The sequence below is a fragment of the Vulpes lagopus genome, chromosome 8, assembly GCF_018345385.1.
Source record: "Vulpes lagopus strain Blue_001 chromosome 8, ASM1834538v1, whole genome shotgun sequence".
Lineage (NCBI taxonomy): Eukaryota > Metazoa > Chordata > Mammalia > Carnivora > Canidae > Vulpes > Vulpes lagopus.
Window position 1 is genome coordinate 105,433,071 of NC_054831.1, and position 13,927 is coordinate 105,446,997.

Consider the following 13,927-nt stretch of genomic DNA (forward strand, 5'->3'; position numbering starts at 1 on the left):
GCTAAGTTCCTTGACAGTGGCCTTGGCAGTGATTTTTTGGGTCAGACTCACAACAGCAAAGGCAATAAGAGGAAAAGTAAGTGACAGTATCTCAAGTTAGAAAGCTTCTGCACAACAAAGGAAATGATCAGAAAAAGTTAAAGGCAACCTACATAATGGAAACAGGTATTTACAAATCAACCTGATAGGGGTTAACATTTAAAATATATAAAGAATTCATACAACTCAATAGCCAACGATCTGATATAAATTGGATAGAAGGTATGCATAGACATTTTTCCAAAGAAAACACAGATGGCCAGCAGATACGTAAAAGATGGTCAACATCACTAGTCAAGAAAATGCAAGTCATAACCACAATGAGGTATCACTTCATATGTGTTAGAATTGCTATTATCAAAATGACAAGAATTTACAAGTTTTGGAGAGGATATGGAGAAAAAGGAATTTTTATGTACTGTTGGTGGGGATGTACATTAGTGCAGCCACGATGGAAAACAGTATGGAGTTTTTAAAAAAAAAATTGAAAAAGAACTACCATATGATTTAGCAGTTGAACTTCTACATATCTGTCTAAAGAAAATAAAAACACTAACTCCTAAGTTTATTTTCACTCCCATGTTTACTGCAACATTATTTACAGTAGTCTAGATATGGAGGGAACCCAAGTGTCCACCAATAGACAAAAGCATAAATAAGATGTGGTATATATATATACAGTGGAATGTGACTTGGTCATAATAAAGAATGAAATCTTGCCAGTTGCAGCGTCATGGGTGGACCTTGAGGGCATTATGCTAAGTGAAGTAAGTCCGACCAACAAAGACAAATACCATATAATCCCACTTATATAGGGAACTTAAAAAAAAAGCCAAGCTCAGAGATGACAGAGAACAGATTGTTGGCTGCCAGATAGAGGGTTTGGATGAGGGTGGGAAGGTAGGCAAAATGGGTGAAGAGATTCACAAGTACAAACTTCCAGTTATAAAATAAGTCATACAGATGGAAAATACAGTGTCCTGACCAAGGCCAGTAAAACTGTATTGCATATTTCAAAGCTGCTACGAGAGTAGATTTTTTTTTTTTTTTTAAGATTTTATTTATTCATGAGAGACACAGGCCACGGGAGAAGCAGGCTCCATGCAGGGAGCCTGACCTGGGAATTGATCCCAGGTCTCCAGGATCAGGCCCCAGGCTGAAGGTGGCACTTAAACCGATGAGTCACCCGGGCTGCCCAAGAGTAGATCTTAATCATCCTAGGAAAAAATAATTGCTGTGATTATTTTGTGGTGTATACACAAATATTGAGTCTTTATGTTGTCCACTGGCAATTCATGTCAGTATTCCACAATAAAAATTCTTTAAAAAAAATGTTAACACCATCCTTTGCTGTAGCCACAGTGAACACACAACAGTAAAAACTAATTAGGAAGAAACCTAACACAATCTCTACTGAGTTGAATTATAAAGAATACTCTGTTCATCTGAAGAGTCCAGTTGTAAAAAGCTTAGATGTTTCTGGATTAATTTATAAATTTAATTCTCATCCAAAACCCAGTAGAAGTGTGTATGTATTGGTGTTTGGAAGCTTGACAGTCATTTTGTTGTTTTTTTTTTAAGATTTTATTTATTTATTCATGAGAGACACAGAGACACAGGCAGAGGGAGAAAGAAGCAGGCTCCATGCAGGGAGCCTGATGTGGGACTCGATTCTGGGTCTCCAGGATCAGGCCCTGGGCTGAAGGCGGTGCTAAACCACTGGGCCACCCAGGACTTCCTGACAGCATTTTCAAATTCTCTGGGAGAAAAAACGTGGAGTAATCAGTTAAATGTTTTAAATGGTAATGTAGAGTAATGTTTGAGTTTTAATGGGAAAACTTTTTGTAAGGGTATTTACAGTAGTTTGGAACTAGCAGAATAGATGGCCAGATCAAAGGAACAGTATATCCAGAAATGGGTCTAAGAATAAATCAAAAACTAATTATTTGACAAATTAGCATTTCGAGGCAATGAGGACATAGTGAATTTTTCAGTAAATGGTACTGGAGCATCAAGCTGGAGATTTAGGGAAAAATTTGCTGACTCCCTAACTCCTACCTTAGCCAAAATTCAGTCTGCATGTATCAAAGGTATAATAATAGTAACAGATGAAACCATAAAGTTATTAAAATAAATCACTTAAATATGTCTTTTGGTATATGTGCAGGTGTGTGTATAAATTATCTATATTTTACATATTTTGATCTTGAAATATCAAGACCTAAGTGTAATAAAAAGCCCAGAAGCCATGAAATAAGAGAGTGAGATCTTTGACAACAATAAATAAATTTCAGGTTCACAGCAAAATATAAACTCTTTTTGTTAAATTCTTAATCTGTATTTAATTTGAGGGAAGAGTATTCATAATATATAAAATAGACTGAAAGAACTACTGCAAACCTTATAAATTATAAAGTAAAAGGTGATTAACTCAAAAGATAGGTAAATTATGGAAGATGTTCCATCCATAGCAGTAGTAATCAGAGCAATGAATATTAAGACAACAGTGGGATATCAGTCTTAGCCCATTAACTGACAAAAATGGGCAAGATTGCTCTATTAAGAGAGGTGTGATTGCTTGTTAGTAGGTATACAAGTTAATCAAGCTGATTAGAAAGCAGTTCTGTTAGATTGTCAGATTGCTGAATAGTTGAATCTTTAAAACTTCTTTATTAGAGAGAGAGAACACGAGCACACAAGCAGGAGGGGCAGAGGGAAAGGAAGAGAAAATCTCAAGCCGACTGTGCCCTGAGCACAGAGCCCAGCACAGGACTGGCTCTCAAGACCGTGAGGTCACGACCTGAGCTGAAACCAAGAGTCCAACACCTAACTTACTTTACCACCCAGGTGCCCCTAAGTAGTTGTACCTTTAATTCCACAATTCCACCTCAAGAAAGCAGTTCTTCAAGTATCACACAAACGGGCAAAAAAAGAAGATAAGGTACAAAGGGTACTCACTGCAGCACTGTACACAGAGCACTGCGGTACGCATCCACAGAAGAGATTCATTAAATGAATTCCTACAGTCGTTAAAAAGAGTGAGATCCGTGTGTGCATGCCTGCAAGGTGGGTAAGGCTGTGTCCCACAGTGTTAACAACTGGGAGTAAGAATGTCAAGTATATTTCTTACACTTCCTGTATACTTTCTTATTAATACACTTATTTCATATACTTCTCTACTACCTGAATTTTTAAAAGATTTATTTATTTGAGAAAGAGAACACGTGCACAAGTGGGGGTGAGGGGGTGGGACAGAGGGAGAGGGAGAAGCAGGCGCCCCGTTGAGCAGGGAGCACAACTTGGGGCTCGATCCCTGGGGTCGTGACCTGAGCAGGGGCTTAACCCACTGAGCCACTCAGGCGCCCCCATACTATCTGATTTTTTAATAGAGTAATTGTATTAAAACGGCTTGTGTTTCTAGGAAACACTTTAAAAAGTACTGCCACTTAAGTAGGCTCAAAGTTTATACCAAGTACTCATTATTCTTGTGTACTTTTTTATTATTTAGTGCTTGCTATTTACCAGGAATAGCACGAGAGACAGTATATATATATAGTACGTAGATAGTAACTTGTAATCAAGAAAGGGCAAAGTGCAGAATAAGGAAGAATGAAAATGTGTAAATTTAGACAGGGTGATCAGGGTAGGTTTCATTAAAAAGGAGTTACTTGAGCAAAGAACTGAAGAATGGTAAAGAATTGCACCATTTACTATGGGTCATGTGATTTTTTTTTTTTTAATCTTTTTTAAAATTTTTATTTATTTATGATAGTCACACAGAGAGAGAGAGAGAGAGGCAGAGACACAGGCAGAGGGAGAAGCAGGCTCCATGCACCGGGAGCCTGACGTGGGATTCGATCCCGGGTCTCCAGGATCGCGCCCTGGGCCAAAGGCAGGTGCCAAACCGCTGCACCACCCAGGGATCCCGGGTCATGTGATTAATATTGAACCCTGGAAGTTGGAAGTATTCTATTTCTAGGCTTGCAGTATTACAGGATGATTTTTTTTTTTAATTTGAATTCTTTTAGTTCATAAGGAATCTAGTTCTGTGTTGGATGTTGAGAGGTACTCACAAGTTACATGCATAAATGAGAATCACCTGATAATATACTTATTTCTGCATCTTGCACCTAACCTGCTGAGTCAGATTTTCTGCATTTGAACCTACAACAATGTGTATTTTACGCAAGTGTCTCGGACATTATGACCTAGTAGTCCTAGACCCACACTTTGAGAGTGATTCTTACTTCTTTGAGATGAGCTTGCTTTATTTTGCCTAGCAATATTGCCATCATTATTTTTGATTCCAAGACCTCTTGTGTTCATGTACACATTGTTAGCATGACTTGTTCACTTTTTGGGCAAAAAAAAAAAAAAAATCACTTTTTTTTTTTTCCTCTTTAAAGGTATCATCAAATGGCATTCAGTCCACTCCTCTAAACCTTGCAACATACTGGAAATGTAGTGCTGGCACCACAGATCTTAGAGTGGATTACAAGTATAACCCAGAAGCTATGGTGGCACCCAGTGTGCTTTCCAACATACAGGTGGTGGTACCAGTGGATGGAGGAGTCACCAACATGCAGTCCCTTCCCCCTGCTATATGGTAAATTTTCAGTTTCTGAATTCTTGCTAAATTTTTGCTTCAAGTCCCAACTTTTAGAACCTAAGTTCTCAAAGTTGTCTTGTAAATTTGAAAAGATATAGTGCATTTTACCATGGAAACCATGGCCATGGTATGTATGAAAGACGCTGTTTATCCTATTAGTCAAATCACAGTAGCCTCAATCCAAAATGTAGGTTTGCTGTCACCACCCAGACTTGAATAATTCAGTACAACCTCACCCTGAGGCAAAGTGGCCTCTGTTAAACTTCTTCTTAAATAAAGATAACTCTTTTGCAGGGTTAAATATAGCATCTAGCAAATCTTTAAGAATACTTGTCTTAGTAACTCTTGTCTCTTCCTCTTTTGTTCCCATTATTAATGATGAGTGGTGATTCTAACACTCTTCCTATTTGCTTCACTCTTTAATAAAATTTTGTTCTCTTTTAGTAATGAAGGTACTCAACCACCTATACAGTTTTCTTTGACCAGGTTATGTAATTTAGTAAATTTCCATTAATTAAGATGTAGCATTCTATTATATCATAAATACATCTTAACCGGGTGATACTGAAAGTAAATTTAGCCATGTAGTTCTGGTGAAATATGTAAAAGGTTTGCCCATCCATTTATAAGGAACTATATTAGACACTTTGTTCTTCTAGGAATGCAGAACAAATGAAAGCCTTTTGGAAACTGTCTGGTATTTCAGAAAAATCAGAAAATGGAGGTAAGCACGCATATGCTTTTTTGTTTGTAATGCAGTGTCCTTGAAAACGGATTTGTAGGCATTTTTATGGAAAGCGTTCTCTTGGATTTTCATGCCTTCAGTTCTAGAATTGACCACTAGGTGGAAGTTAATACCTTAAGTAAGAGTGGACCTGTTGAGATCAGAATGCATTTTTTCCCCTCTAGGTTGAATATGCTTGCTCTTTAAGAAAATCATTTGGTTTGCTGGAACTTTATAAATAGTGTGTAGATGCTTATGTATTTTGAAGTAGAACTATCCAGCTGAGCAACCTGATAACTAATTAAAATTCATGGGCAGCCCGAGTGGCTCAGCAGTTTAGCGCCGCCTTCAGCCCAGGGCGTGATCCTGGAGACCCGGGATCAAGTCCCACGTCCGGCTCCCTGCATGGAGCCTGCTTCTCCCTCTGCCTGTGTCTCTGCCTCTTTCTCTCTCTCTGTCTCTCATGAATAAATAAATAAAATCTTAAAATAAAATAAAATAAAATAAAATAAAATAATAAAATAAAATAAAATAAAATAAAATAAAATAAAATAAAATAAAATAAAATTCATTTAACACACCCTTTAGCTCATTCTGTTATTACCGTCCTTCTGGCCTCCCAGAAATCCTGTGGAAGCTTCCAGGCTTTAAAAACCCCTTTTCTTTGCCTACCCCCCCTTCCTAAGAGAACTTGTCCTAGTCATATCACTTTAGTAAAACTAACCATCAACAACTTTTACTTCTCTGCTTTTCATTTTAAGGAGAAACAAGTTAATTGCCTACTCCCACCAAATCTGCGTCTGTGTTCATAATGCAAAGGAGAAGTGTATGCTAGCTGCTCACTAGTGTCTTCCCTGATCAATTTAAAATATAATTTCCAGGACCATCAGGTCTCTAATTATTATCATTTTCTCTTAATCAAAGAATTCTCCTGCTGTCTTTTGAATGCCTGATTAACCCTCAGTAAATTTTCTTAAGTTGTTGGTTTATTTTGTTTTGTTTTAGCTTTTCCAGTTTTGCTTAGCTTTTTCTCTTTGAACGTTTTAAGCATAATGTGATAAAAAAAATCATACCAGTTTTTCTCACTTATTTCTGTATCAAGGACGAGGAACATATCCGTAGTGGCTGTTTATTTATACATGCCATGCTGAATCAGACTTTTACTAGAGAACCACCTATTTGGTGAAATAACCAAGCTGGTCTATGGTTCCTCCTTTTTTGTTTGGTACTTGAAAGTTGCCTATTTTCAGGTGTAATGGTGCTTTTAGTCAAGTTGTGTGGCTTCTGGGAGGACAAATTTGAAATTCCTAGTTAAAACTAGAAGTAAACCAGAAATCCTTTTTGAATTGAGGGCTTACAACGAATTAGCAGGCAAGAAAGGACATACAGTTTTCCCCTATTTAATGAAACTATACTATTTTAAGTACTAACAAAAGAAATTGTTCCTCAAAAAATAAGATACAAATTTTTTTTCAAAGATTTATTTATTTATTCATGAGAGACACACAGAGAGGCAGACGCACAGGCAGAGGGAGAAGCAGGCTCCATGCAGGGAGCTGGACGTGGGACTCAATCCCGGGACCCTGGGGTCACGCCCTGGGCCAAAGGTGGTGCTAAACTGCTGAGCCACCTGGGCTGCCCAGATACAAATTTTAATAGTTTCCCCCGGCTCTCCAGGTGTCAGAGTGTGTGAGGAAATGGAAAAATGTGTTAAATGTGCTTCTATTGGGTTAGTCAGCCTTTAGAAAGAAATACCCCAATTTGAATACTGTAAAGTAGGAATATGTTTCTATTCTGGCTCTAGGCCCAGAAGAGGGACAGGAAGTAATTCTCCAGCTTAAAGATTGCCAAGGTGGCTGCTCTTGGCCTGCTGTAGAACTTCTATAGTTCTCTTGATAGGTCAATTCTGTGCAAGTGTACGGCGGGCTTAAGGCATTAGCAGGCAGGCAAGCAGCACACCCCAAGCCGCTCTGTGCCATCAGGCCCGTGCGGCGGACAGAGCGGCGGGACCGTTCTCGTCCTCTAGACTTCCCTCTGTGCTGGGAGCCTCTGCGTAGGGAATCCAGGAATGTCGCTCCAGCTACCAGCAGTTGCACCTGTTCTCCTTGACCAGAAGCCTGGGCACACTCTAGACTCCCCCTCCTTTCCCCTTTCTTGATTCCAACTCTGAAATACCTTCCAAATGCGTTCACTCCTCTCCCTTCCCTCAGCCTAGTTGAGATCCTTTGTTTAATAAGCTGTCACTCAGAGTCCTGCAGTATTTTAGTGACTCAGTTGGTTTCCCTGCCTTGTATCTTGTACGTCTTTCCCCTTTTGAGATACTAACCTGAAATTGTTTTGTCTTCCTTATCTTTAGTGTTACTTATTTCTTATCATGGCTTATAACGAGCTTTGGGACTTGTTCTTTCCTACCTCCCTAGTCTTTTGCACACTCGTATCCTGTTCTCTGGCTCTTCTGTTATGTATGCAGGTCCTTTAACGGCATTGTGCTCTCAGGTCTCCCCTCCCTGTCCCTATAGTGACCTCTGCCTGCAATTCACATTGTCCTCTTCACCATCATTTTTTGTGCTTTTTTGCTCATAGTTCTTGAGAGCTTTTTATAGCATTTATCATATTCATCATAATTATGTGGTTTACAGTTTCTGGCATACTATTAGACTGAGGTATGTTGAATAAGTGTTTTGTGTGTGTGTGTGTGTGTGTTTTGTTTTTTTTTGTTGTTGTTGTTGTTGTTTTTAAAGAAAGCATCTCGGAACTATCTAGTTTGACCTTTAACCAATGCAGGGGTTAGGAGTGCTGAACCCTCCACACCCCACCCCGTATAGTCATAAATCCACAAAGAACTTTGAATTCCCCCCCACCCCAAAACTTAGTTCAGAAGAGTCTATTGTTGACCAGAAGCTCTACTGGCAAAAAGCAGCTGATGAACAGTTGTATGTTCCGTTTTGATAGCGCTTTCCCAGTCCTTGCTGTCTCTCCCTCTTTCCCTCTCCCAGCCCCGTAATATGGCAGTTGACTGTCATTTCCTGCTCCTGCTCCTCAGGCCTCCCTCTGAACTATCCTCATTGACTTCCTTTTTCTCTTTTGACTTACTTCAGCATGTGTCTGTAGCACGGTGAAGCTCCATACACAACTACAGGGGTGTTTACTATTGAATAAAGTCTGATTTGGAAACAGGACAATGATTTGTTTACTGTATACATTTTATGAATTTGACATAGGACATAGTTTATCTTATTGATTTGTTGTTTTTTTTGTGTGTGTGAATTTATGTTGCCCTGTTTAAAGTTCTGCATTCTTTGCCTTGTAGGTTCTGGGTCCCTCAGAGCAAAATTTGATCTTTCGGAAGGACCTAGTAAACCCACAACACTTGCCGTGCAATTCCTCAGCGAGGGGAATACCCTCTCAGGAGTAGATATTGAACTTGTAGGCACTGGCTATAGGCTTTCCTTAGTGAAGAAGCGGTTTGCCACTGGTAAGTTGGGAGATTTTAAGTTTGTATATTACCTGGGAAATATTTCTATTCGACAGTAAGTTACTAAGCAACTGTTTATTAAACTGTCAAGCAGTTTATAATCTAAAGTCATGGAAAATTTCTTCTTTGACCTTTGTACCAAAATGCCAGATAGAGACACACCTTGGAGAGAGTAATAATGGTCCGTATAGCTGGACACCTGGGATCGGATGCAGTGTATTGTAAACAGCAGGTGGGAACTGGGGTTGTGTATCTGTCCTCACAGTGAAAATGCCTTCCTTTGAGTTCATTTGAAAGTGTAATCGCAAGGGTCTGCTTGGTGTTTTTCAGGACGATACCTGGCAGATTATTGATGGACCTGGGAAACTGGTTGGCTTGAGAGAGAAGTACAGGCCTGCCCTCCTGTGTTGTCTATTCTTTCCAACACTATTTTAACTTGTATTATGTCTTTGAACTTACACATATTTGAGAATGTTAATTACAAACATTAAATTGCACTTTTGAAGTGAGTCATCAAAAGCAATAGCACTGAAATGATTTTTCAACACTGTTAATGATCAACTGCCATGTTCTGGAAGCACATTTGCTGAAATTCTCAGTATAATGAAGTTTTCTTAGGCTGAAATTTTACATTACTTTCAGTGTCTATGTTGAGTTATAGTGTATTATCAGGCCTAAAATTTCAGGAGAGCAAGCACAAAATAATTCAGCTTTCCATAAATTTTTAGAGTCAGAGATAGCCTTGAAATTTCCTAAGTTGAATATTGAACAGAGACACACACAACACGAATTCTAAGTTTTGGATAATGTTAATTTAGAATACTCAATCAAATTGAGTTATGTGCCATAAAGTAATCAGACCAGAGTCCCAAGGTGTGTGCAAAACAATGTATAATTTGATTCTCATATAAACATTATTAAAGTGTAAATGGTGTTTTGTATGATTTTTCTAATTCTCAAGTGCAATGTGTTTTAAAATAAGCTTGCAAAAGACAGAGAAATTTACTTCTGCAGTTAGTTAGTTAACTTTATAGAATTTGTGATTGTTTTTAAGAATTAATGCTGTAGATTTAATTTATTTTTATATGGATTACAGAATGTGTGCCTTTTAAAACAATAACAAAAGCCAGAAATGTGCCTGTCCAGTCTGTGTTCATTAATGTGCCTCACTGTTGTCCCCTCACAGTCTGGAACTTCTCTTCATCCTAGGGTGGTCAAACATTTTTACAAGATAATAGCCATTTCTGTAAATACCTTTGGCCTCAGTTGGGAAGGGAATTCAGAGTAACTCAAGGATAATTTGTACTTCAAAACCCTGGCTCACTTCTTTAGTGATACACTGTAGCCACTAGAAAGAGAAATACACCTAATGGCCTATGTTTACAGGGGGAAAACAGTTGACCTTCACTTGTTCCACCTAAGTATGTAAATCGTAAAACAAACATTGAAAACCTCCTCCTCAATTGGTAACTGCTAGTTTATTTCTCCACTTGGCCCTTCCCTTCTTTCTGTTCATCTTTGGAAATTTATATACACTGAATGAATGTGTCAGAAGCATGAGTTTTGTGTTTTGTGAGGAACACATTTAAGCAATATTATTGGCATTGGAGACGTACTGCCAGTTGTTTTCATTTCAACGATTGGAAAAGTTACCAATTATTTAATTGCCACCTGCTAGAAATGGGGAGATTATCTGAAGTGATGGATTGGGCTAAGCATTTCTTGAACTACTAATATTAAATAGTAAAAAAACCCTAACTTTATAGCAAATCCTAATTGAAGGACTTAAACTATTTTGGACAGTTTCATAATTAAAAATGGAATTTTATTTATAAGGATAAATGCCAGTGTCCTGCATTTTACATAGAAGTGATAAATTGTGTTATATATGATAATTTATATAAAACCACTAATTATTCTGTTAAGCTTCACAGAACATAAAACCCCTATTACTAGACATTTATGTAACGTCTTGCTCTACTAAATGCAGCAGAAAATCTACTTATTAGCAATACATATAACACAGTACGTGCTTTTTAAATATATTCAGTGTTAGCCCAATTCTAAATTTAGATTTGACTAAAGCAACACATTAAGACAATACACTGAAATGTTCATCTTTACTAAATAGTGAGTGAAATGAGAATTTCTAACTCTTGTGCTCTTTTAAATGCCAATTACAGTCCCTTACTGGAATCTTAAATGTAACTGCTTTGCGATTGGAGTGCTTTTAAATGGGCAGTTAATACTTTATTCTTGGACTTCAGACACCATTACACTCACCAGGTTTATTTTTAATCAAGTATTACCTGAAAATGTACAAATTAGTGAAATGGTTAAACTTCTGCACTTTCTTCATTACCACAGTCTTCATACCAAGTGTTGATACCTACATTTGTATTAGGTGCAGGTTACAATTTTGAAGCCATATGAGTTTATATTGATTTTGTTTTTCATTTAAAAATCCACTAATGGTGTAAAAAAGACCAGTAGATTTTTCAATGGGAGATGTATTTAGCAAGCTGGTTCTTGCTTATGTATAGTGATAAACTCTGTAGCTGCCTCTTTAACCCAGATTTGTAAACACAGAACTCTAACAAATGTGAGTTTTTAAGAAATGTTATTTACTACTTTGAGTTGTAATTAGAACAATGCAAATCTATCTTACACAATTTTGTAAATATTTTTGATTTTTTCATAAAATGTAAATTTTACATAAAAGTTTTTCCTTAATAAACATGTAATATATAATTTATCTGTTGGTTTATGTGTCTTTGTACCCCTACTGATAGGACAGGGCAAGCTAGGTAAGGAGTAATTGGTTTTGAACTTGGTATGACCATTTACACAGACATACAGATTGATCTGTTAATTTTAATTGGTTATATAGGAAAACTTGATTTACACTATAACCCTAAAATGGAGAAATGGCTTAAGAAGAGATTTTTAAATATACTTAAGCATATTTTCCAATGTATATTTAAATGATGTTAAGCTTTAGCAAAGACTCTGCTCCTGACTAGTTGCTTAGAAATGTTGTCTTAGCACAATTTAAGATCCTACTCTTTATCTGTTGCCGGTATGGGTCAGAACAGGGATTTCTTGGCCTTTTCCTCTGGTTGCCATATGGCTGCCACAGGTCGAGTGTATGTTTACACTGAAAGCTGGGAAAAGGAGCAGTGCCTGGTATATCTGTCCTTCCTGTTAGGAGAGTAGAAACTTTTCCAGAAGCTTCCACCACATTTGTCCTTATATCTTATTGCCCATTATTGTGTAAGAGAAGCAGAGTAAGCAAGTAGCCTTTATAATGAAAATGGCCAAAAGAGAAGAGGCTGGCAGTGGCCCAAGGTGAGCTGGCCAATAGGTCAGCCACAGAATTCCTGGCTGGTATAGGGGTATTTCCTTACAGCCTATTGCCAATTGAATCTTTGCATTATTTCAATCAAATTAAAAAAAAATTTTTTTAAGATAAACTCAGCAATGGGCAGAGCCAACTTGAAAATCCGTTTTTATTTTTAGGAAGAGTCTAGGAGTATGACCTTTGTATAGGGTAATTTGAAACCAAAGCCTTTAACACTGTATGGTAACTATACCGGAATTTAAAAAAAAAAAAAAAAAAAAAGGAAGAGAAACCAAAGCCTTTAAAAAAGTTTCTGTATAAGGTTTAAACTAGTAATTCACCACTTTGGGGAGTGTATCCTAACAAAATAATCAGGGAAATAACCAAAGATGCATATGCAAAGATGTTTATTGGTACGTTGTTCATAATACAAAAACCTGGGAGGACTGGTTAAATGGATTACTCACGTATAGTGAAATACTAGGTAAGTATTAAAAATAATCTTGAAGATTTACAGTTATTGATATGAAAATGCCATTAATATGAAAATAATGCCACTATTAGGTAATAAAAGGCAATATAGTCTTTTTACAATGCATTCATCTATAGCAAGTCTTACAAAAATACGTGACCCATTATAATCTCTGGGGGATGGGATTTTTACTTTCCATAAAATGTTTGATTTCTAAGTTTGTTTTTTTTAAGATTTTATTTATTTATTCATGAGAGACAGAGAGAGAGAGAGAGGCAGAGACACAGGAGGAGGGAGAAGCAGGCTCCATGTGGGGAGCCTGACGTGGGACTCGATCCTGGGTCTCCAGGATCACGCCCTGGACCAAAGACAGGCGCCAAACTGCTGAGCCACCCAGGGTTCCCAAGATTTTATTTATTTATTCATGAGAGACAGAGAGAGGCAGGCTCCATGGAGGGAGCCCAATGTGGGACTCGATTCCAGGACCTCAGGATCACGCCCTGGGCCGAAGGCGGCGCTAAACCGCTGGGCCACCCAGGGATCCCCATGTCTAAATTTCATCTCTGTGCTCATCAGTAGATATTAATTATACTTGTACCCCAAACTTTATTTCAAAAAAGAGTTTTAGAAATCAAATTCAAATTAAACTTGATGTCAGTGTAAACAGTGCACAAGGATTTCTGCAGTAGGGCTTTCCTCCTTTTTCCCCTGCCTGAGCCTCCTGCTGGGTCCTGCAGTGTAGTCACTGCATTTGTCTTGCACTGCTTGTTCCCACATGGAGGTGAATCTCTGCTCTTTTGCGCAGGGGTGGCAGTCGGTGGGGAGGGGGGTGTGTGTCTTCAAACCTAAGTGCCCTGATTTACCTAAGTGACTATAAGATCAATTTCTTTTCCGACCAAATTAATCTCTAAGAAAAGTTATCATCCAGAGAAAGGACAGAGGAAATATTTATTACTTTCATGAGAAAGGTTGCCTTCTGGGGAGCTTTCGGCAAAATTAAGGACATTTTTAAGGTTAGAAACCTGTTGTTATTTCTTGTTTCACCCCCAATAAGTCAGCTCTAATCTTTTAGCACATTCACTCTAATCTTTCCTCTCTTCGTTCTAGCAATATCCCAACACTTCATACATAAAAGCAGTGAAGTGTATCAGGACCCCTCAGCCAGGGCTTTTTCTGCCTGGTAGTAGCAGATCTGTCAGTACCAACCAGACGACGACCTGTTCAGCACTCATTCATCGCTGGCCACCTACTAGGCCTTTGTCTTGTTT

General features: G+C 38.0%; 1 protein-coding gene across 3 annotated transcripts in view; it reads left to right on the top strand.

The window, feature by feature from the left end:
• FCHO2 (FCH and mu domain containing endocytic adaptor 2) overlaps positions 1 to 11,602 on the top strand; it is a 115,601-nt gene extending 103,999 nt beyond the window's left edge. For all 3 annotated transcript variants that reach the window (XM_041765634.1, XM_041765635.1, XM_041765637.1), the window contains 4 exons: positions 4,446 to 4,645; positions 5,308 to 5,372; positions 8,683 to 8,847; positions 9,178 to 11,602. In XM_041765634.1, coding sequence (XP_041621568.1) covers positions 4,446 to 4,645; positions 5,308 to 5,372; positions 8,683 to 8,847; positions 9,178 to 9,200 — 453 coding nt within the window. In that variant the 3' untranslated portion in view covers positions 9,201 to 11,602. The remainder of the gene's footprint in view (positions 1 to 4,445; positions 4,646 to 5,307; positions 5,373 to 8,682; positions 8,848 to 9,177) is intronic.
• The last annotated feature ends 2,325 nt before the right edge of the window (positions 11,603 to 13,927 follow it).